Source organism: Scyliorhinus canicula, chromosome 7 (assembly GCF_902713615.1).
Source record: "Scyliorhinus canicula chromosome 7, sScyCan1.1, whole genome shotgun sequence".
NCBI lineage: Eukaryota > Metazoa > Chordata > Chondrichthyes > Carcharhiniformes > Scyliorhinidae > Scyliorhinus > Scyliorhinus canicula.
The window spans coordinates 86851874-86877272 of record NC_052152.1 but is presented as its reverse complement, the minus strand read 5'-3'; the positions used below and the strand labels follow the sequence as shown (position 1 = coordinate 86877272).

General features: G+C 42.0%; 1 protein-coding gene across 1 annotated transcript; it reads right to left on the bottom strand.

The window, feature by feature from the left end:
• Positions 1–2773: 2773 nt before the first annotated feature.
• On the bottom strand, positions 2774–22265 carry cct8 (chaperonin containing TCP1, subunit 8 (theta)). The gene is made up of 15 exons (XM_038802369.1): positions 22073–22265; positions 19579–19669; positions 19403–19482; positions 18146–18295; positions 17414–17594; positions 17242–17303; positions 15884–16021; positions 14439–14617; positions 13464–13530; positions 11727–11814; positions 9734–9849; positions 9024–9095; positions 8778–8942; positions 5557–5676; positions 2774–3080 (listed from the first exon to the last, which is right to left on the bottom strand). The coding sequence occupies exons 1-15, from the start codon at positions 22130–22132 to the stop codon at positions 2997–2999; spliced, it is 1653 nt and encodes a 550-aa protein (XP_038658297.1). The 5' UTR covers positions 22133–22265; the 3' UTR covers positions 2774–2996.
• Positions 22266–25399: the final 3134 nt, after the last annotated feature.

Below are 25399 nucleotides of genomic sequence, written 5' to 3'. Positions count from 1 at the left end.
CCAGATGGCCTACTCCTGCTCCTAGTTCTTATGTTCTTGTAGGCCTGGTGGTTAACATTGAGGCTGAGTCTTGGGTTACTGGAAGATATATACGGCATGGTCAAAGGGGCAGGAAAGTGGCAGATGGAATTTAATCCTGAAAGGTCTGAGGTGATTAACTTTGGAAGGAGCAATTTGACAAGGAAATATTCAATGAATGGCACCACACTGGGAAGTCCTGAGGAACAGAGACCTTGGTGTGTTTTTAAATCGATCTCTGAAGGCAGAAGTTCAGGTTAAAGGGTGGTTAGAGGCGGGTTGCCTCACATCCCTGAAAAAGTATCTGGATGAACACTTGGCACATCAGGTGTCTTTCATGCAGTGGTGCAGACTCAATGGGCCGAAGGGCTTTTTCTACACTATTTTCGTGATTCTGATTATGTGACTGGGTGGAAGGATCCAATCGATTAAAATGAATACACTCCCAAGATTTTGGTTTTTGTTTCAGTACCTTCCAATTTTCCTTTCAAAGTTTATTTTTAAATTGAGAGTATCCAATTAAGGGGCAGTTTAGCATAGCCAATCTACCTAGCCTGCACATCTTTTTTGTGATGTGGGACAGGGTGCGGGGGTGACAGAGAGGGAAGGAGTCCATGTGTGGCGGATGGAGAGGAATGACTGGAAAGGTACCAGCTTGAGGGCATTGGTTATGGCTCCCCTTCCAATTTTCCCAATGAAATGGGCTGCCAATCTGGTGGCGGCGGCCACCTTGAAAATATAGGGACAATTTAGACGGCACTTCAAGCTGAGTATCTGTGGGAACTACTGTTTTGTGCCGGCATTTTGGATTCGTCCTTCGGAAGGAGGGGGGCTTGGAAAGGTTTGGGGATGTTTGTTGATGCAAAGTTCCTGAGTTTTGAGGAGTGGCTGAAAAGGGATAAACCCTCAAGAGCTAACCAGTTTCAATATTACCAGGTACGACATTTTGCGTGCAAGAATATTGCTTCCTTCCCTTTGGTCCCCTGCTACCTCAGCAGCAAATGTAGGGGAGAGGTGTCAGAGATCTAATGATGTTGACGGATTTGGTCCTATTGGACTAAAAAGTAAATGGGAGGAATTCATAGAATCCTTACAGTGCAGAAGCCATTCAGCCCATCAAGATTGCACGGACCCTCAGAAAGAGCACCCTTCCTAGGCCCACTCCCCCACACTATCCCATCACCCCACCTAGCCTGTACATCATGGGACACTAACTCGGAGGAAACCCACACAGACGTTGGGAGAAGATGCAAACTCCACAGTCATCCAAGCAGGAATTGAACCTGGGTCCCTGGTGCCGAGAGACAGCAGTGTTAACCATTATCCCAACCCCAGGAATTATGCCAGGAAGTTGCATATGTGAAATGGAGTGAGGCTCTATATAGAATCAACTCTACCTTTTGGTGTGCTCGGCTCAGCCTGGTGCATTTGACCAGAGCCTGAGTTTTTTTTTTGCAGATGTAGGGATAGATGTGGGTGATGCTCTGCCCATCACACACATATGCTCTGGTTCTGCCTTGGGCTTGTGAACTTTTGGGTCTCCTTCATCAGCACCATGTCCTTTGATGGCTATTTTTGGGATCTCAAACTTGCCAGTTACAGACAGAGGCAAAGGCAGATGCTCTTGCCTTTGCTTCCTTGATAGCCCTTAAGCAAATCTTGGCTGGAGGTCCGCATCCCTGCTCAGTGCAGCAGCTGGGCTAAGCGACCTGATAGAATATTTAGACTTAGTGGCATTGGGTATTTGGTTGTTGCTTCTTTTGGGTTTGTGGGGGTGCGGATGAAAAGGTTGGAGTAGTTAACAGTTGTACATGAATGGTTGTATTGGTGTTATTCTGAAAAACTGTTAACTAAATATTTTTTAAATTGGAGGGACAGGATGGGCATTGTAAACTGGAAATTTGAATAAAAATATTATAAAAGGGGCAGTTATCCACATTGCTAATAGGAAACAGTAATGGTCAAGAGATGCTTTTGAATCCTTACTTTGCCAGATATATATTAATGATCTTGGTGTGCAGGGGACATCGAACTTGGAAGCACTGTAAACGGTGAAGAGGACAAACAGGATTCCCACAGAGTAGGAGGTGGTCATTCGGCCCATCAAGACTGCATCAACCCTCCCAGTACCCCCACCTAATCTGCATATCTTTTGACCATAAGGAGCAATTTCACATGGCCAATCGACCAAACATGCACATCTTTGGACTGTGGGAGGAAGTACAAACTCCACAGTCAACCAAGGCCAGAATTGAAACCAAGTCCCTGGGGCTGTGAGGCAGCAGTGCTAACCACCGTGCACCCAGTTGGGGAAGTGGACAGATGTGTTAAGCTAGGGGGAAACTGTTCCCATTCATAAAATTAAGAGGGGCACAGCCTTAAAAATAATTTTCAAAAGAAGCAAATGTGATGTGAGAAAGAACATTTTCATACAGAAAGCAGTTTGTATCTAGAATGTACTGTCTGGACATGTGGTGGAGGCCAATTTAATACTGTAGAGCCATTCAAGAGGACATGAAACCATTATTGAATAGAAACAATGTGTAGGGGTATGGGGAAAAAACAGGAGAATGGCACTAAATCAAATCTCTTTTGGAGAACGAGTGCACACAACAGGCCAAATGGCATCTTTCTGCACCGTACCACTTGTGATATTTCATTTTAATACACGAGCACCATATCCTTGAAACTAAGTACCAAAAGATTGATTTTCCTTGTATCATTTACAAATTAACAAAAAAAAAGACAGGCAATATTTTGGTCGTCCAAAGCCTTTATTAGACAGAACAGTACCAGTATTTTCTGACCCTTTGGCATAATGCCACAAGTTTGTGTATCATAAGTCAAATTTGTGTTTCATAGTGAACAAGCTGCATAAATAACGAAACTCAACAGAACCAATTTGTACTACAAAGTAGGGCTTCTGCTCAGTACATACATTAATTGGTAAAAATTAATTCCTAGGTGGTTAAATCTGTTCAGTCATTTTGATCATCATCATCATCCCAGTCTTTCTTCTGTGCTGGAGGTTTGGGTCCACCTGCCTGTTTTGCCATTATTATCTGCAACGAAAAAAAAGCATTGAGGGTATTGATCATAAAAAGACCAGCAAAGTTTCAGATTTGCACAGCTCTCAACAGAAGAGCAAATAAAAGTCTGTGGAGCAGTTCATGAAAAAATAAATAAATTATTTAAGCTTTTGCAGGTAAGAGTGCAATATTTTTACATCATATTCTGCATTAATCACTTCAACCAGTTTATGAAGCAACTAAAAGTTTCAAATATATTCAATAAAATGCAAAAGTAGAGATGGCAGCAATCTGGAGTTATGCAGAAAAAAAATCTCATTATTTAGAGATGGACTACAATATACAGTTATTTATAAAGCCCTTGTGCAGATCTAAACCTTAACTTGGACAACAAATGATAGAACACATTTTGCATCGATTTATTAACTCAGAACAAATAATATGACGTTTTTGTGCATTTTGTCCTCAAATGAACAATGATTGTCCACGCACAGCCATTCTGGACTTCAATTCTCCTAGCCACTATACGCAGTTTTCACCTGTCATGAGAATGTCGCTTTAAGAAATGTTTGGCTGCTCATGTTACTGCAGTGATGTCAGAGTGTGGGTGGAGCTGAACTCTGGTTCTGCTTTTTAGTTTCACTTTGAGAAAAGCTTGGGTGTGTCTGTCTTTTTGGTTTTGTTTTTCAGTGTGTTGCAGCTGTACTGTTGATCTCCCTGCCATGAAGGACTATCTCTCGATCATTTGGTGAATTCAAATTATAAATGTTTTCAGTATTGAATGTAAACCCTAATGTGCTTCTGTTTAAAGGTTTGTTAAGTCTTCTGGGTGTTAAAAGGACAGCATACAGATTACTTAGTGTTGTATTCTTTGGGGGGTGTATTTGATTTACTGGTTGCTAAGATGTTCACTGTTTGTTTTAAAAAGGTTAACTGGAGTTCATAGAATAAACATTTAGTTTAAAAAAACCTTTTCCATTTCTGCTGTACCACACCTGTAGAGTGGGCTGTGTGCTCTCCATACCACAATCTATTAAAAGTTGTGGGCCAGGTGAACTCCATGATACACTTGGGGGTTCTCAAAACCTTGGCCCATAACACCTGCTGTTGCCATTTCAATCACTAAAGTATTAACATAAAAAAACTGGTACATTTTGTGTAGATGTATAAAAACAAAATATAATTTTTTAAGCTACAAAATAATTTATAAATGCACTGTATTTTGTGATTCCATTCAAGTAAATTACCTTACAAAAAATATTGAATGAGGCCAAGATCAATAGCAAATAATTTAATTCCTGTTTAAAAAGGAAAAGGTCATTTATGTTGAAATGAATGCATCTTACAAATCAAATTCTAAAATCTTATTATAGAGCTACTCTATACAAATACTTCGATTAGAAATTGCACCCGAACAATCATGAAAAAGACAGCAACCTGACAATATTTCTACCACTTATATTGCACTCGAGGATGGTGGTGGGAAAAATTTTTATATCACGATTTCCTCAACTCAAACAGCACTGGCAAGCATTTGACTACAAGCCCACTTAACTGTGCTTTTTGTTTGGGGCTATGTCGAAACAATTATTCCACAAGTGTCCCTGCATTCCTCTCTATTGTTTTAGGCTCACCACTACTATGTGCCAAAAAAATGAGTATTCATTACAGCTACTCCCCTTCCAAAATTTCTCAAATTAATGATCTTAGGAGGAAGATCAGAAACAGACACCTGAAAATTAATTAATGGTTGCTGTGGATCATCCTATTATGGAATATCAATTCCATGTTTAATGCCATTCACCCTACATTTCAAAGTATTGCTTCTTTGAAAGTTCTGCTTGAAAGTCATGTATCTGTGAGTCAGAGATCAGAAAATTGTACGTTAATTAATGCCAAATTAGCTGATTTCATAGATTTCATAGAATTGACAGTGAAGGAGGCCATTCGGCCCAGAGTCTGCACCAGCTCTTGGAAAGAGCACCCTACCCAAACCCACACCTCCACCGTATCCCCACAACCCCACCCAACACTAAATACAATTTTGGATACTATGGGCAATTTAGCATGACCAATCCACCTAATCTGCACATCTTTGGACTGTGGGAGGAAACCACACAGACATAATATCCACAATTGGCATTTGGATACAAAGAAACAGTTCAAAAATAACCGAGGCTCCCACTCCCAACTGCAATCCATTGCACCTTGCCAGAAGTGCACGTGTCATATTAGACAAAGACATCCCATAACTCGGTGACATTCTGAAGCTCATCCAAGAAGAATCGGCACTTGGGCAAGTTAATATTTTCAAATCTTGCACAAAGTGCTGCAAAAGACTTAAATACCAAAATTAATTTCTGGGATCTAGGCTTGTAGCTGTATATTCTCAAAATGCCAAACTCTGGCACGCACAATGAAACCTAAAGCAGACTATTTGTATAACAGAAGCAACAGAGATTCAAAATCTTTCAAGTACACCATCATCACTCTGGAAGCATCTACTCACCTGGTCTACTCTTAGAACAGTTACAGCAGCATTTGTAGCCAGCTTTATTCCCCAGTATTTAACCAAGTATGGGTCTAATATTCCAGCTTCAAGCATGTCCTTCAGGCCTGAACCTTCACCCTGAAAACAAGAATATGATAGAAAAAAAAATAAAATCAGCCACAACTTAACCATTTTAGGATGGAAAACAATTACCGGGGTTTCTTTTTTGAAAAAACTGATAAATCACCATGACCAGGCTTAGCGTTTTTAATCCATGATGCTACTAAAATTACAATACCTACCAGTTTCAACAAGATGTACTTTTTGAAGTAACTCCTTCGTATATTTTTAGTTTTTGGCTGACAATACAAAACCAAAATTAGCAGCATGGTAGCAGTTGTTTCACAGCTCTAGGGTCCCAGGTTTGATTCTTGGCTTGGGTCACTGTCTGTGTGGAGTCTGCAAGTTCCCCCGTGCGTGGGTTTCCTCCCACAGTCCAAAGATGTGCGGTTTATGTGGATTGGCCATTCTAAATTGCCCTTAGTGTCCAAAAAGATGAGGTGGGGTTACTGGATTACAGGGATGAAGGGGTAGAGTTGGAGGCGTGGGGCTTATGTCCTTAAGGGCCGGTGCACTCGATGGGCTGAATGGCCCCCTTCTGCACTGTAAATTCAATGTAAAATGGCCACTTGGGACTAGTTTTGGTAAGTAACAATACTGTGGCATCAGGACTTCATGGAAAGACTTATCAGTCTGGTGCCAGATGCACAAATCATTCACATAATAGATTATGCAACACATGATAATTAACACAAAACCGTGAATGAAATTATTCAGCTCGCAAGCAGAAACAGCAGTTTCCATGCATTAAAATGCAGTGAATTGTTTTGAGTTAAATCACATGAATATAGAGTGCTGGTTATGAGTTTGGAGTTAATGTTCAATAAAGTTAAAGAAACGTAACCACTACTTATAGCACTACATAAAGCAGCAGTCAGATCAAAAGTCCCATTCTAATCAGCCCATCTTTCGCCAGCTGATATAATAAATCCACATCTATGTGAGGCCTATGTGAAGATGAGGCGTGAAGTTTCAGTTGGGGCGCTTGATAGTTACAAGGAAGCGAGGAAGGATCTAAAGAGAGCTAAGAGGAGCAAGGAGGGGACATGAGAAGTCTTTGGCAGGTAGGATCAAGGAAAACCCAAAAGCTTTCTATAGGTATGTCAGGAATAAAAGAATGACTAGGGTAAGAGTAGGGCCAGTCAAGGACAGTGGTGGGAAGTTGTGTGTGGAGGCTGAGGAGATAAGCGAGATACTAAATGAATACTTTTTGTCAGTATTCACTCAGGAAAAAGATAATATTGTGGAGGAGAATGCGGAGACCCAGGCTATTAGAATAGATGGCATTGAGGTGCGTAGGGAAGAAGTGTTGGCAATTCTGAACAAGGTGAAAATAGATAAGTCCCCGGGGCCTGATGGGATTTATCCTAGAATTCTCTGGGAAGCCAGGGAAGAGATTGCTGAGCCTTTGGCTTTGAGTTTTAGGTCATCATTGGCTACAGGAATAGTGCCAGAGGACTGGAGGATAGCAAATGTGGTCCCTTTGTTCAAGAAGGGGAGTAGAGATAACCCCGGTAACTATAGGCCGGTGAGCCTAACGTCTGTGGTGGGTAAAGTCTTGGAGAGAATTATAAAAGATACGATTTATAATCATCTAGATAGGAATAATATGATTAGGGATAGTCAGCATGGTTTTGTGAAGGGTAGGTCATGCCTCACAAACCTTATCGAGTTCTTTGAGAAGGTGACTGAACAGGTAGACGAGGGTAGAGCAGTTGATGTGGTGTATATGGATTTCAGTAAAGCGTTTGATAAGATGCCCCACGGTCGGCTATTGCAGAAAATGCGGAGGCTGGGGATTGAGGGTGATTTAGAGATGTGGATCAGAAATTGGCTAGTTGAAAGAAGACAGAGAGTGGTAGTTGATGGGAAATGTTTAGAATGGAGTTCAGTTACGAGTGGCGTACCACAAGGATCTGTTCTGGGGCCGTTGCTGTTTGTCATTTTTATAAATGACCTAGAGGAGGGCGCAGAAGGATGGGTGAGTAAATTTGCAGACGACACTAAAGTCGGTGGCGTTGTAGACAGTGCGGATGGATGTTGCAGGTTACAGAGGGACATAGATAAGCTGCAGAGCTGGGCTGAGAGGTGGCAAATGGAGTTTAATGTGGAGAAGTGTGAGGTGATTCACTTTGGAAAGAATAACAGGAATACGGAATATTTGGCTTATGGTAAAATTCTTGGTAGTGTGGATGAGCAGAGGGATCTCGGTGTCCATGTACATAGATCCCTGAAAGTTGCCACCCAGGTTGATAGGGTTGTGAAGAAGGCCTATGGTGTGTTGGCCTTTATTGGTAGAGGGATTGAGTTCCGGAGCCATGAGGTCATGTTGCAGTTGTACAAAACTCTAGTACGGCCGCATTTGGAGTATTGCGCACAGTTCTGGTCGCCTCATTATAGGAAGGACGTGGAAGCTTTGGAACGGGTGCAGAGGAGATTTACCAGGATGTTGCCTGGTATGGAGGGAAAATCTTATGAGGAAAGGCTGATGGACTTGAGGTTGTTTTCGTTAGAGAGAAGGTGGTTAAGAGGTGACTTAATAGAGGCATACAAAATGATCAGAGGGTTAGATAGGGTGGACAGCGAGAGCCTTCTCCCGCGGATGGAGGTGGCTAGCACGAGGGGACATAGCCTTAAATTGAGGGGTAATAGATATAGGACAGAGGTGGGTTTTTTACGCAAAGAGTGGTGAGGCCGTGGAATGCCCTACCTGCAACAGTAGTGAACTCGCCAACATTGAGGGCATTCAAAAGTTTATTGGATAAGCATATGGATGATAAGGGCATAGTGTAGGTTAGATGGCCTTTAGTTTTTTTCCATGTCGGTGCAACATTGAGGGCCGAAGGGCCTGTACTGCGCTGTATCGTTCTATGTTCTATGTAAATCACATTTATTTTATGGTGCCAATTTCCATCCACCAAAACACGAGCCAAACTAAATTCATGTAGGATCTGTACATGAGATGGTTGAAGAGATTTTCAATCCATCTGTTTGCGCTAGATGCTAGTCAAGGTTCCAGAGACAAAGACAGTGCATCTACCACTGGTGAGGACGCAAGACTGAACCCAAAGGCATTCCATTCAGAATATCAGTAACTGCTGCAAAGGCCAATGAATTACCTCAATATCAAATCCAATGTTTTTGTTTCCTTCCTGATGTACTGCATACAATTTTGAAATTATTTCATTCGCCCGAATGCCCGAGTTCGCAGCCAAAGCTCGTGGAATACTTTCAAAAGCTTCTGCAAATTTCTTGATGCCATATTGCTCAAGACCAGGACATGACTGAAAATAAATAAAAGAATCAATTATTAATTCCTTACTGCAAATTCCTTAAAATTTAAAACTGATAGTTTTCTTCCATACCTCTCCGTAAGTTGTGATCCGTTTTGCCAGCTCAATCTCAGTTGCTCCTGCACCTGGTAAACAGCGTTTATCCTATAAATTATGTATTGATTAATTAATTAGAAAGTACATCTGAACAAGTTAAACTGTGCAATGAATGTTAAGTGAAATACAAGGATCTACGGGAATGTAAGTCCTATTACTCATCCAGTCAAAACCAGGAAGGAAGTCAGAAACTGTATATACTGAGTTGCCCTCACAGCAGAAGCAAAACCAGTCGAAAGATGAAAAACTAATTTATAATCCCTAAATTAGAGAATACTTGGTCAACTTGTGTTCCATAGATATTTCGACATACAGCTGAAGAAGTGAAGGAAATTAGACATTCTTACTTCAATTATCAACCCACCAGCTTCCAACAATAAGTTTCAAGTCTTCACATATCATGTAAACCTTGGATGATCACATACACAGATCCAATATCCAAAGACCCGGCAGAAAAGCATTAGCAGTGGAAATACTCCGGGGTGGCATGGTGGTCCCTGCAGCCTCACAGCACCGAGGACCCAGGTTCGATCCCAGCCCTGGTCACTGTCTGTGTCCCCGTCTGCGTGGTCTCACCCCCACAACCCAAAGATGTGGAGGGCAGGTGGACTGGCCATGCTAAATTGTCCCTTAATTAGAAAGAAGTGAAATATTCCAATAGACTTGAAGTGCCCAGTATACAATACCCTTGTGAGAACTTTAAAAGTGTTGACACCATCATCGACTGCCCTCTCAACATCATCCATTATGTTATCTGTAGAACCACGGACTACAATTGTGGAAATTGCTCCATCTTCGTTCTCTGTAATAAGGCATAATCCAACAATTAGGGGTTATGTTGTAGTAGATAACGGTTTCATTTTTGCCCAATCTAGGAAGTAGAAAAAGACAATTCTGAGTAGAAGCTTATGTGATGTGCAGAAAAACATTCATTTTAGGACATCGAATCTCGTGTGCAAATTTGGGCAATCTCTACAATATATGTCAGGTTATAGGTCATGGAGAAGACCGATATGGATTAGTTGCCTTCTATTAAAATTGATAATGAGTACAGTAACTGGCTCAAAGTACAACTTCAAGTTCATTTTTTGCATGAGAAAAATTTCCACACTTCCAAGCTGTAGTGGAATTGTAAATACACAAATAAAAAAAGCACTACAAGACACACTTAAAAATGAAAGTCAATGCATGGCCAATCAAAAGCAGGAACAAAAATTGCTGTTTTATATTTTCTGTAAATGACAGATTATGGTCAAGTTTTCACAGAACAACTAGGGATCCAGTATAATGCTTTGAAAGACTGTCAGCTGTAACTCAATTAGTAGCAGCACACTCGCCTCTACATCACAAGGTTCCAGGTTCAAGTCCCAACCCAGGGCTTGAGCACAAAATCAAGGTTTGACACTCAGTGCAGTACTGGGGAGAATAGCACTGTCAGAAGTGCTATGTTTAGGATGAGATGTTGATCTGCCCGTTTGAGTGTAAGTAAAAACGTCACTATTTCAAGAGGAATGGTGGTATTCCAGGTGCCCTTGCCAATGTTTAACCCTCAATCAACATCACAAGAACAAATTGTCATTTCAACATTACTGCTTATGGGATTTCACCGAGGTCAAATTAGCTACCGCATTTCCGACATTACAACAGGCTTCAGGTCCAAAAGTACTTAATTGGCTCTAAAGTGCATTGAGATGTCCAGTGGTCTTGAAAAATGCTACCCAAATTATTTTTTATTTTTAAGTTACTGTTTGAAACTTCGTCAGAACTGAAACAAAATGAACAAGCCTTTCACAAAAAGAAAAACAGCAAGAAAACAACCTTTTTGGTGGAGGAGGGAAAGGTTTGGCAGACAAAGTGCCCATTTATTTTTTTCTCAGCTTTTGTAAGTGCTATGCCCGTAGCTTTACTTACCTTTTTATTTATCTACAAATTCTGACTGCTTAACGTTTGCAGTTTTTGTTCCTGTTTGCCTGAGCAAATATCTACCCATTCCAGGCACAGTTGAAGCAACCAAAAATGTTATTTTACCTGGAAAGTAGCCTCAGACCACAGATTACATCAATGGTTTCCACACACCTCAACAGCCAAACTGAACTCACCCACAGCACAGCATATTAATGTTTATGTCACTTGTGTTTCATTTAAAAGTATATTTCATTGAAATATATTTAAGTGACCGTGAAAATATTCTAGACATTGAAACAGATTTTTGTTACCTATTCAATTGGTGCAGTGTTTAAATCCACAAACATGGAAAATGTAGATTTAAAAATAATTAAATACATGGAATACACTATGTAGCACATGTTCACTCATTTCAGAGGAAGGACTGAGATGAACTACCCCAATGTAGTCAGTAGTTTAAAACAGGTTCGCAATAGAGGTGACAAACATATACTATTGATGACAAGATGACAGAACTATATCACTTGTGATTGTTTGTACCATCATCCGACAAGGCTTTCACAGGTGTCTGAATCAAAGAGGTCTTGAGAATATAATACTCATTGAGCTCATCAAGAGAATAAGCTTATTGTTGACCCAAGAACATCACCTCTCATATTTCAGTGCACAGGAAGCAAAAGTTTCCATATTAAAATATATTTTTCCAATAGATTTCAGGGAAAATTGTACTATGAACATATTAATCATTTATAATCCATGTTCAAAACAACTCACCATGCTTAAATATCACCACCTGTGTGTCGCCAACTTCTGACAAATAAACACCGTCACAGTACCCCATTTCTTCTGGAGTAGGTGGTGTCTGAAAAAGATTTAAAACAACATTGGATTGGATTTGTTTATTGTCACGTGCACCAAGGTACAGTGAAAAGTATTTTTCTGCGAGCAGCTCAACAGATTAAGTAGATGGGAAGAAAAGGGAATAAAAGAAAATACATAATATTGCAACACAAGATATACAATGTAACTACATAAGCACTGGCATCGGATGAAGCATACAGGGTGTAGTGTTAATGAGGTCAGTCCATAAGAAGGTCATTTAGGAGTCTGGTAACAGCAGGGAAGAAGCTGTTTTTGAGTCGGTTCATGCGTGTTCTCAGACTTCTGTATCTCCTGCCCGATGGAAGAAGTTGGAAGAGTGAGTAAGCCAGGTGGGAGGGGTCTTTGATTATGCTGCCCGCTTTCCCCAGGCAGCGGGAGGTGTAGATGGAGTCCATGGATGGGAGGCAGGTTTGTGTGATGGACTGGGCGGTGTTCACGAATCTCTGAAGTTTCTTGCGGTCCTGGGCCGAGCAGTTACCATACCAGGCTGTGATGCAGCCAGATAGGATGCTTTCTACGGTGCATCTGTAAAAATTGGTACGGGTTAATGTGGACATGCCAATTGTCCTTAGTTTCCTGAAGAAGTAGACGCTGTTGTGCTTGGTGGTAGCGTCAACGTGGGTAGATTAGGACAGATTTTGGGAGATGTGCACTCCTAGGAATTTGAAACTGCTAACCATCTCCACCTCAGCCCCGTTGATACTAACAGGGGTGTGTACAGTACTTTGCTTCTTGAAGTCAATGACCAGCTCTTTAGTATTGCTGGCATTGAGGGAGAGATTGTTGTCGCTGCACCACTCCACTAGGTTCTCTATCACCCTCCTGTATTGACTTGTCGTTATTCGAGATCCGGCCCACTATGGTCGTATCATCAGCAAACGTATAGATGGAGTTGGAACCAAGTTTTGCCACGCAGTCGTGTGTGTACAGGGAGTAGAGTAGGGGGCTAAGTACGCAGCCTTGCAGGGCCCTGGTATTCAGGGCCATTGTGGAGGAGGTGTTGTTGTTCATTCTTACTGATTGTGGTCCGTTGGTCAGAAAATTGAGGATCCAGTTGCAGAGTGGGGAGCCAAGTCCTAGGTTTTGGAGCTTTGATATGAGCTTGGCTGGGATTATGGTGTTGAAGGTAGAGCTGTAGTCAATAAATAGGAATCTGATGTAGGAGTCCTTGTTGTCGAGATGCTCTAGGGATGAGTGTAGGGCCAGGAAAATGGTGTCTGCTGTGAACCGGTTGCGGTGGTATGCGAATTGCAGTGGATCAAGGTGTTCTGGGAGTAAAGAGGTGATGCACTTTATGATCAACCTCTCGAAGCACTTCATTATGACTGAAGTCAGGGCCACCGGACGATAGTCATGAGACACGTTGCCTGGTTCTTCTTTGGCACCGGTATAATGGTGGTCTTCTTGAAGCAGGTGGGGACCTCGGAGTGGAGGAGGGACAGGTTAAAGATGTCCGCGACGGCTGAGTGCACGACCAGGCCCATCGCTTTCAGGAAGGCCGATCTGACTTCGGAAACTGTGATGCTGGGTATGGGTGAGTTATGGACTGCTGGGGCACTCGACAGCGGATTGTTGGTAAAACTGAAAAGTTAAATGCAATTAAGATATTGCATTTGCTATACTACTCACCAATCTTGGAAGGGCTGTAGCTCCTACTGTTTTGCAAAGTCTTCTTAAATCCCATTTAGAGTTTAACCTGTTAACCAAAATGGCAACCACAGGTGAGTTCACGAAGATAAGCCATTTAGACTTATTTAGATTTTAATTTCAAACCTTACACGAACAGACATATCAGAATCAATAGCAAGGCCAATCCACTCATGATCAAATATAAAGCTAATTGATAGAGCACTTTGACACCTAATTAAAATAACCTGAATCACCACATTCTTGAAATGCCAATTTCCCGCCTCAATGTTGATTCTTGTTCAAACTTCTCATGATAAACAATTACCCACACCACAATATTTTTCCTCCATTAAGATCAGTGGTTCCTGTTGCGTACCATGCCATAAGTGCTTGCAGTTCTGGTAACTCAGCTAAATAGTTTGTATGCATTTGTTATCTGACTGACAGCACTGCAGCCATACCTAAACCTATCATCCACATGCAAACTTTACTAAGTGCCTCAGTACAGGTCCAGAAGTTTTAATACCAATTGAATGCGAAAACTTTCACCAAATAGATTTTTTTCTTGAAATACTGAATGGATTGCCTATATGCATAATATAAAGTAAGTAATGTCACTATAGTCCCTGATGACCATAGGCTGCTTTCCCCTTTGAGGGGGAGAGCTGATCGGTGGTGATTTAACCTAAGGATCACCACACCTCAGGTGAGGGGCAAGGCTGAGAAGGCGGGCCTTCGTGAATAGCCATAGCCAGTACGGGAATTTAACTTGCACTATTGACTTCATTCTGCATCACGAACCAGTTGTCCAGCAAACCAAGCTAAACCACCCCACCTTTATGCATAATATACATTTATAAGTAATGAAGTTTTTAAAAAAAAACTGATCAATATTAGCACATTCACTGTATTCTAATGGAACACTCAGATCTGCCTCTCAGCATGAAGCAAAAGCTAATTTATAAAGGCACTTACCTAACCACCATCAGCTGATACTTGTTCGCATAATGCAAAGCCATGTCTGCTACTTTCCCTCCAGTTACGATTAGATTAACACCAGCATCTGCTATCGCCTTCACCTGAACTTCCATGAGATCCTCCTCTCCTTTGCTGAAACTCATCAATTCATCTGCACTTTTTAACAAAACTGTGCCCTGCAAAAAAATAAGATTGTTCACTTCCTCTGTAATTTCTACTTCTAGCGATAATTGTACTCAGCAGCACCTTGGATCAATACAGAATGTGCTGAGGGTCTTTGCATAATGTCCAGTGAAATTTAACAAATTACTGTCAGAAAGGGTTTAGGTTATCCAAGAATATACATAGGGCATTCGGCCCATCGAGCATGCACCGATCCACGCAAGTCCTCACTTATCCCCCTAACCCAATAACCCGCATCTCAATCATTTTGGACAGCAAGGGCAATTTAGCATGGCCAATCCAGCTAACCTGCACATCTTCGGACTGTGGGAGGACACGGAGCACCATAGGGAAACCCACGCAGATACAGGGAGACCGTGCAGACTCTACACAGACAGTGACCCAGCAGGGAATCGAGCTGGGACCCTGGAGCTGTGAAGCCACAGCGCTAAACAATGCTCCCATGCTGCCCACAAATGTGACTACTGCTAAATTAAGGCAAACATGCTGCAGCTCTCCCATCTCCAGTGTGCAAAATAACACAAATTAAAATATTTTAAATTAAATTAAATAAAAGACGTATCCGAATCACCAAGATCACTGCTTCACTGTTACAACTCAAGGTTCGCATAACAGTCATAACTATTTTCTTTTACATGGGGAAACTGATCTCTATACCCAAATCCTCCTACCCGAAAACTGCAATATAGCAGGCGAGAGATATCGGCAGCATCAATATCCACTACAGCCATAATCAGGTTCTCCATGCACAGGTAGTAATGCAGGAAGTGATCAAAATGGGCAACATGTGTGGCACTTGATGAGTCAGCAGCCTAAAGGCTGGAGGTTCTGGCTGCAGACACCTTAACAGGTACTATTATGAAACAGATGGAGAGTATTGCTATCAAGTCTAATACCTCCACACCAAGTGCGACACAAAAGACATTTTCAGACAGTACAAGACTGATTCAGGGAGAAGCAACAGACTAGTGGAAATGAATGAAACTTACTTCTTACTTCAGGTTTATTTACAGTAATTCTACTTTGGCATTCAAATTTAAAATTCAGATTAAACAACTCCACTTTGAGCATAATATAGTATCAAAATCACAACATTAAAAACTAGCATGCCATCAATGTACTGTGAGGATTTTCATGGACAGTCTTTTAAAACACCTAGTATTTTGCAATCTAGATCTTTCGTCCAGTATAAAAATGGCTTACAGTTCAGAAATATCGTATGATTTTGAAAGGTTAATAAAAAATCTAAACTATGGTACCTTTGTCTCCGTTACCATGCAGTCAAAAGGACAAGAATATATTGCTATTTTGGCATCTTTGACAGAGGTAACATCCCCCTCGGTTTCCCGTTTGAAAATCATGCCGTGGAGCACTGATGAAGTAAACACACCAGATCCCTAAAATAAAAAAAATAAATACATCAACGTCACACTATGCCCTTCCCAATCAAGCCACTGTGATGTTGTTTAATTACAAATATTTCTGCCAATGACCATCCATTCAAGCTAAAATTAAAATTTGTAATTTTAAATGTTTTCATGCATCTTATTTATTCCACTGTAGATGTCATCAGTAAGTGCAGCGACATCATTAGTTGTTAACGGTGTATATTTGGATTTATCAAAAGTTAGTTCAGATTCTTCTCAGTCGCTTATTTCAATGTTTAACTAACTGCTCATGTTTGAGTCCATACTGGATTTTAAACTTTGCTATTTTTATATATATATATTGAAGATTAACCTTCAACACGTTTCGACTACCCTTTTGTGGTCAGGTTACCACTGTAATGTAATGTTCTGCAGAGTTTCTACAATTTAATTCAATAAAATCTTTATGCTACAGCAGCAAGAACTTGTATTTGTACAGCCCCTTTAATGTAATAATATATCCCAAGGCATTTCACAGGAGTATTATAAAATAAAACATGACATTGAACCAAATAAGAATATGTCAGATGGTCAGAATCTCGGTCAAAGAACTAAGTTTTAAGCAATGCCTTAGAGGAGGAAAGCACAGCAGAGGCTATATAGGTAAAGGCGTAGGTAGTGAATTTTAGAGCTTAGGGCCTGGACAACTGAAGACGCTGTCACCAACAGTGGAGCAATTAAAATCAGGGACGCACCAAAGCTAGAATTAGAGAACAAATATCTTGGAGATTATGGAACTAGAGACGAGCAAGGCCCTAAGTGATTTGAAAACAAGGATGAGAATTTCAAAATCGGGACATTGGGAGCCAATGTAGGTCACCAAGCATAGGGGCCACAGGACCCAGTGCGACTTGGACTGGCAGCAGAAATATGGGTGCCCTCAAGTTTATGGAAGGCAGAATGTGGGCCACCTGCCAGGAGTGAGTTGGAAGTGTCAAGTTTAGAAGCAACAAAAGACTAAGGGTTTCCAAAGCAAATGAACTGAGATAGGAGCAAAATTATGGAGGTGGAAATAGGCCATCTTAGTGAATGAGAGGTCAGAATGTTGCAACAAGGCTGCAAACAGACTAGCTGATCTCAGTCCGAGAAGTAACCAAAAACTGAAAAAGTCTTTATTCCCATTTTTAAAATGTACATTATAGCAAGTTTAATGCTACAGTAACAAAATGTTTGTTTCACCCATGACTCACCAGGATTTTGCAAACTCTAATATTGTCCACATTAAAATGTCCGGATTCTGAATAGATAGATACTGAAAGGAAAACATAACAATTACTGTATAGGCTTTCAATATAATCGAACATGCTTCTTGACATTGAAGTGTTTTTTTAAATGTGTAATATTGTTCCCAACCAAACATACCACACGCTTGTGTAATTAGCTTGCACAGGAAATCGGCATTGCCATATTGTTTACTCATTACAGCACTTCGAATGACAGGCAATGCATCATCTACATCCTGCAGGTTCTTGACAGAGGAACAGATCAGGTCTGGAAGGATCTCTAGAGCCTTTTTGGACGCTGCCTCATAGCCTTCTATTACCTGTACAGTCAAAACAATCAAATTGAAAACATTTTTTTGCCCAAGGCATGTTTATTCTTCCCTCAACAAAAATAGCAATCCAGCTAAATTTAAGTTAACGTTTGAATTTTTGCTTATTGGTCATAGCAGTAATCTACAGCACCGTCAAGCACATAGACTCTTATTGAATCCAAAAGCATAGCCTTATCCAACAGAGGCATAAATGCCAAGGAAAGTACTTTGCAACCCCTCTGGGCTCACAAAACTGAATCACGGCCAAACCAGTGAAGTAAAATTCGGACCACCCTCAACCAGATTGTCAGCAACTTGGAACTGTCTGGCTCACTATTCAAGTACCCCAAACACAGAAGTTATAGAAAGACATTCAACATATACTTTGGCCAGAGCCAATTAGCATACACATTTATGACCACAAGTGTCCATCACATTGAAAACATTGCACTAGGTTCATTTATTTGATATCTGTTTCTCAAGCTTTGAACATTGCAAAACATACGTCAAAACCATGAAGGGGAAACTCCAGGTTTGTTTGTTTTTTAAAATCCACCCACCTCAGAGACCGAAAGACCCATTCGCAGAAGTTCCTCAGCTAGATCCAGCAGAGCGCCAGAAAAAACGAGCACAAAATTTGTTCCATCTCCGACCTCTTGTTCCTGCATGTGGGAGGCCATTACCAACATCTTTGCAGCAGGATGCTGAACCTGTATCCAACAAACAGTTAATTGGATTCATTGGATGGGAGAATCACCAAAAATCTAGATGGATTCATATTTGTTTAAATAAGTTTCCATCCTTTGGGCAGTTAGGATTATGAAAAATGGTTCAAGTGACTAGGCTTACTACTGCTACAGAACAAAAACAGATGAATACATCTCAAGGGTACAGAAGATGTGAAGAACAGCTTGTATTTATACAGCCTTTCAGGCAGACCTTTCAAGATACTTCACACAAATGATCAAACAAGATTTGACAGCAAGCCACAACGTGGCAGGTTTTAGAGAGCATCCTAAAGGAGGAAATAGAAGTACGAAAAGATTCAGGGAGGGAACTCAAGACATTTATGATCCAGACAGCTGAAGGCAAAGTTGTTAAAGGTGGAGCGAAGAAAGGCCCGAATTGAAGGGAATAGAGGCACATTTGTGGGTTGTGGAGCTGGAGGAGGTAAAAGAAAAAAGGGAGGGGCGGGTCCATCGTGAAATTTGAACACAAGGATGAGGATTTTAAACAAGTGGAAATAAGCAAATTCTTTATCATGGGCTGTGATCATAGGACTAAGAGGGGACACAAAGGAACTATAAAGGGGGCACAAAGAAAATAAACAAGCCTTAATCAAGGTTAGTGATCTCTCCACCAGAAAGATCAATGAATATATAGAATGAAAAGATGGTTGATTCAGGGTCAACTGATGCTATCTACTAAAAGGAGCAAAGGTCTATAAAATATTTATCATCAACACTTGATTTTCGCTCTGCAAAGGAATTTGGGAAAGTAAATTAGGGCACCTGAAAGAGCGCATCAACAGGTGGAATGATTTGGGTTTTATCAGGAATTCTGAATGGGATGCAATGAAAATATTATTCATGCCAGCATTTATCACTTATGTTATTGAAAAAAAATCCAAGCTTGCAAAAATTGCAGGCACAAAACACAAAATTTCTTCAACCAGCCTCTGTCACTTGATTAATGGTTCCCTAACTTGTCAGTTACAGCTGTACTTTGCACACATACAACAGCTAATGCTAGTAATAATTGCCAAATTGGTACTAAAATGTCATTAAATGGGCTCTGTTCTTTTATTGACCACGTACCTCCAATTCTCGCAGTATAGTAGCAGCATCATTGGTAACAAAAAGTTTCTCCACATGATTGATGACCATTTTATTCATTCCTATACAAATATCAAGTCCATCAGTATAAGAGCATCCATAAAACAACCAATAAGAAAGCACTTTTCCTAGAATTGCACAAAGTAACATAATCATACCATTTGGACCGTAAGCTGTACGGGTAGTTTCAGCCAGCTCCTTGCAAGCTTGAATATTCCGGTACACTGCCTCCTCCAAGCCTGAAAGGTGCTGAAAATATACAGATAACAATTATAGCTTGCAGAATTACCACATATACTCATTGTGAAAAATGACCCTGGGTCAAAATGTAATTAACTAGTGATAAAATTACTGTACAGAATATATGGAATAAAATATAAGCATCCCACTTATTATGCATGCCGGTAGGAAAGCACTAACTCAGTTTCTCTCACTATAGATGTTGCCTGACCTGCTGAGTAATTTCCAGCATGTTCTACACACCATCAGCAATCAGAAGTCAGCTACAGACTTATATAGTCAATAAAAAGGTATTAATTTATTTCCCATTAGTTTCTACTGGGGTCCTCTATCATTTTCCACTATGGGAGCAACTACCACAGACAAAGCACAAAAAAACATTCAACATTCTTGACATTAATCTCTGCAGCACTCTCTGGATTTCACCAGTGTATGAAATTGCAACTGCTTTGCAAACCAGTGACAGTATCTACATCAAGGGTTATTGACAACATATGCAACTGCCAACATGCCCTCATTAAAAACTTACACACCTTCCATACTCCATTTACTGGTTAAATACGTTGCATCCAAATAGGACTGCTTCAAATCCAGCCTTGCTGGCCTCAGGTATAAGCCCCAAACACACCTAAAACCCTAGCCTATATCCTGATCCATATCAAAAGCTACTCATCCATCACTCCATCATTCTTGATTTTTATTGGTTCCCATAACACACTGAATTTAGTCATTTCCCTCATTCGGACCCTAGCTGCAGCCAACATCACTGGCCTTTTACACATGCCTTTGTCCCTCAGCCCCATCACTGTCGGAGCACCCTCACCACTAGAAAGAGTGCAGAGAAGATTGATCAGGATGTTGCCTGGGCTGGAGTGTTTCAGCTATGAAGAGAGGCTCGGGTTGTTCTCCTTCCAGCAGAGAAGGCTGAGGGGAGACCTTGTTGAGATATAGAAAATGAGGGCCATATTTAGGGTAGATAAAAATAAACTTTTAGTAGATTTAAGGTAATGGGTACCAGATTTTGAGAGGATTTGATGAAAACCTTCTTCACACAGAGGATGGTGGGAATCTGGAACTCACTGCCCGAAAGGGTGATAAGAGGCAGGAACTCTCACAGCATTTAGATGAGCATTTGAAGAACCATAGCATATGTGGCTACAGATCAAATGCTGGAAATGGGATTAGGATAGGTGCTTGATGGCCGGCACAGGCACAATGCGCCTCTTTCTGTGCTGTAAAATTCTGACAACTTCCACTAATTCCTACCACCTTATGAGTTATTTCTGTGCTTTCAAACCCTCAAATTATGTTTGGAACATGCTTTCATTGACCTTCTGCTCAGTGTCTGTTTATCCTCTTTAAAGCACTTTACAGTGTCTTCCTACATATAAATGGATGATACAGAAGTCAGTTGTTTGCCTATTTTGCACAGGTACGTAAGTATTTCAGATTTTTATGGCATGATGGACAGGAGAGTGTACTGACAGACCTCTCTCAAGAAACTGCTACCACAAATTGACAGGTTAAAGCCAAATGAACATCAAACTTGCAACTAAGCCAGTATTCTTGTCCACTGTGGGGATGAAGTGCTAACAATTGTTATTTAACTTCTAACTCTGCAAGAGCAAGACTGAAGGCAGCTGTTAAGTCGATCTAACTGGTTTGCAAAGCGTAAAATTTGTGCTCGATCACATTAACACAGGTTCAAATGATGTTTGGTTTTAACCAAAACTAAACTGAAATACCGCCATCTTGTAGTCATTCCAAACTCACCCACTTCGTCACTGGCGGTGAAAAAGACTTGGAAGCAAGAAATCTTGCTGAACAAGCTCATTTTACAACGTAAACTATACAATTCAGCAAATACTGCCAACCCTCAGCAAAGGGGATGAACAGTACTCGTTAGGGCTTCTGACAATTAACCTACACCTCAGCTTTAATAAACTGAGAGCAGTTATAATTCCAGCTGAAGTATGATCCTCATTCATATGACAATTATATTTACCTCTCCCGTTTTATTTTTTTAAAAATCCACCCCACCCACTCCATTCTGCTTATAAACTGGATTGGCGGTTTTAAATCCAGCATCAATCCTGCCCCTTTCCTGGGAGTTCCCTCTCCCCCGGTCTGAGGAAGGAAGGGCCGGCTCCCGGCGCGAGGCCGCGGGCAACCCCGCGCACATGGAGACGCCGCCCCCGCGCTCAGCCCCGGGACAAACACGGGCTTCACTGATTTTGGGTCCCCAACACCGACCCCAACCCGGGGGGGGGGGGGTTCCTGACTGCAGTGCGGCGGCCGGGGCCGCCATTTCCCGTTCGTTCTGGAACTTTCTCAACACGCGCTCCGCTGAAAGGGCCGACACTTTTACTTCTCCGGCCCGCTTTCCTCCCTCCCATCATCTCAACAACGCACCTTCGCGCCGTCCTTTAACATCTGGGCAAAGCCCGGAGCTTTGGGAATGTGAAGCGCCATTTTCAGTTACTTTGTGTCGCTCAAACCGGACCAAATTCAGACAAGCCGGAGAGAAACACCCAAAACGCACTGCAATCACTCGCCCTTCCTCCCAGAGGCCAATGCGATCACTTGCCCTTCTTCCCAGCGGCCAATGCGATCACTTGCCCTTCTTCCCAGCGGCTAATGTGACCACACGCCCTTCCTCCCAGCGGCCAATGTGACCACACGTCCTTCCTCCCAGCGGCCAATGTGACCACACGTCCTTCCTCCCAGCGGCCAATGTGACCACACGTCCTTCCTCCCAGCGGCCAATGTGACCACACGCCCTTCGACCCAGCGGCAAATGCGATATTGCCCTTTTTCCCAGCGGCCAATGTGGCAAAGCTATCCCTGAACGGGGTCTCACCATTCAAGGAGTTGGTCCTTGTTTTCTGCTTCACTCGCCGCCTGAACTAAGTCCACTTGCTGTGCAACAAGACACTTGTCGAGATATCAGACAGAAGGAAAAGAACCGCATAAGCTTCCATCTTCCATCTTCGATGAATCGCATGTGTAATTTGAACATCAGCTCCTGCAGAATACATCCAAAATTAACAAGTGGCTTCTATTTACAAATTTCGGTTTTATAAACATGAAAAGATGAGCTGGTTCATCAGGCCAAATTGAAACTACAAAAAAAACGGCATTTACCAGTAACATGATAAAAAAAATCCCAAAGCATTTCAGAGGAATGTCAATAAGCAAAATTTGTGACTGAGCCATGTAAACTATGAGGTTGGTCAAAAGCTTGGTGAAAGAGGTCGGTTTTGAGGAGTGACTAACTCTAATCCTCGGTTATGGCCTAAGGGCTGGAAAGTGGGATTAGACAATTGATATTTTTTGACCAATAGAGATATGATGGCTGAATGGCCTCCAGCGTTATAAATCTTCTTTTTCTTAAAGCAGGAATGTGAGGGAGACGAAGGCACGGCCACCGGTTGTGGAAATGGGAGATTCACAAGGCCAGAATGGGAAGAATGCAGCTCTCAGAGGGACATGGGGCTGCAAAATGATTACAGAGATAGGGAGGGATGAGGTCATGAAGGGTTTTGACAGCAATTATGGGAAATTTGAAATCAAGACATTTAATATCAGTATGGATCAGCGAGTGCAAGGTAATGGGTGACTATGACTTGGATAGCTCAGGTGTATGTTGAGGGGTCAGTCGGGAGACTTGGAATAGTCGAGTCAAGAGTAAGAAAGGCAAGGATGAGCATTTTGGCAGCAGATGCAGCATTAATGGAGAAGGGTGATGTGGAGGTGGAAGTAGGTGCTCTTGGCGATTAAGCAGGTTTGGATTGGCAGCTGAACTATAATAAATAGGACTCTACCCTTCTGTACAGCTTCCAAGCCAAATTAGCTCAATCACCTTTAGGCTTTTACCATTAAAGTGCCTCATCTTCTGCCAGCTAAAATTGAATTGAAGGCAGATTATTGACCTGATTAGGAAATTGGCTGAACAAACGCTGCTGTGCGAGAATCATGGGTTTGAGCCGGGGGGGGGGAATGGATAGTTTATACAGGAGGTGGAGGGAAGTGCGGCTGGTCAACGTGAGGGATCTGAATTTGGAGGAAGGGTCAGCCAGTATGGAAGAGCTAAGGGAAGGGTAAAGATACCAAAGGGGAGTGAGTTCAGGTTTTTGCAGGTTAGGAACTTTGCACAAAGGTCTGAAAGGGGTTCCCTAGGTTGTCGGGATAGACCCTGCTGGAGTGACTGCTGCTTCCAAATGTGGAAAGGGAGGGAAGAATTGGAGATATATACAAGAGGCTGGGGGACAGGGAGACGAGCAGGTGGTGAAGATCAAGGAGAAATGGGAAGCGGAATTGGGAGGGGAGATCAATTGGGGAGTATGGAGTGAGGCACTGTGGAGGGTTAACGGGACCTCCTCTTCTGCAAGGATCAGCCTGATACAGTTTAAGGTGGTGCACAGGGTGATATGACTCGGGCGAGAATGCGTGGGTTCTTTCAGGTTATAGTAGAAGAGAGAGGATTGGGTGGGGGCCAGCGAATCATGCACACATGTTTTGGGGTTGTGAAAAATTGGGAAGATTCTGGGTGGGAATGATTCTCGTCTTAGCCAGCATAGTGCAGGAGGAGGTGGACGCGGACCATTTGGTGGTGATATTGGATTTTAGATTTATTTATTATCATGTGTACCGACGCACAGTGAAAAGTTTTTTTCTGTGAGCAGCTCAAACAGATCATTTAGTACATGAAAATAAAAGGATTGGATTGGATTGGATTGGATTTGTTTATTGTCACGTGTACCGAGGTACAGTGAAAAGTATTTTTCTGCAAGCAGCTCAACAGATCATTCAGTACATGGAAGAAAAGGGAATTAAACAAAATTCAAGAAAATACATGAAAATACACAAGATATACAATGTAATTAAATAAGCATTGGCATCGGTTGAAGCATACAGGGTGTAGTCTTAATGAGGTCAGTCAATAAGAGGGTCATTTAGGAGTCTGGTGACAGTGGGGAAGAAGCTGTTTTTCAGTCTGTTCGTGCGTGTTCTCAGACTTCTGTATCTCCTGCCCGATGGAAGAAGTTGGAAAAGTGAGTAAGCTGGGTGGGAGGGATCTTTGATTATGCTGCTCGCTTTCCCCCGGCAGCGGGAGGTGTAGATGGAGTCCATGGATGGGAGGCAGGTTCGTGTGATGGACTGGGCAGTATTCACGACTCTCTGGGCCGAGCAGTTGCCATACCAGGCTGTGATGCAGCCCGATAGGATGCTTTCTATAGTGCATCTGTAAAAGCTGGTAAGGGTTAATGTGGACATGCCGAATTTCCTTGGTTTCCTGAGGAAGTATAGGCGCTGTTGTGCTTTCTTGGTGATAGTGTCGACGTGAGTGGACCAGGACAGATTTTTGGTGATGTGCACCTCTAGGAATTTGAAACTGCTAACCATCTCCACCTCGGCCCCGTTGATGCTGACAGGGGTGTGTACAGTACTTTGCTTCCTGATGTTGATGACCAGCTCTTTAGTTTTGCTGGCAGTGAGGGAGAGATTGTTGTCGTTACACCACTCCACTAGGTTCTCTATCTCCCTCCTGTATTCTGACTCGTTATTCGAGATCCGGCCCACTATGGTCATATCGTCAGCAAACATGTAGATGGAGTTGGAACCAAGTTTTGCCACGCAGTCGTGTGTGTACAGGGAGTAAAGTAGGGGCTAAGTATGCAGCCTTGCGTGGCACCGGTATTGAGGACTATTGTGGAGGAGGTGTTGGTGTTCATTCTT

Bases quoted from the DNA above. Each gene is read 5' to 3' on its own strand.
- cct8 (XM_038802369.1), bottom strand. From the start codon at position 22,132: ATGGCGCTTCACATTCCCAAAGCTCCGGGCTTTGCCCAGATGTTAAAG. The intron at 14,618-15,883 runs GTACCATAGTTT...ATTTTTTTGCAG, and splicing joins GCATGGTAACGGAGACAAAG to GGCACAGTTTTGTTAAAAAG. The intron at 3,081-5,556 runs GTGAGTAGATGC...TTTTCGTTGCAG, and splicing joins CTGTTCTAAGAGTAGACCAG to ATAATAATGGCAAAACAGGC.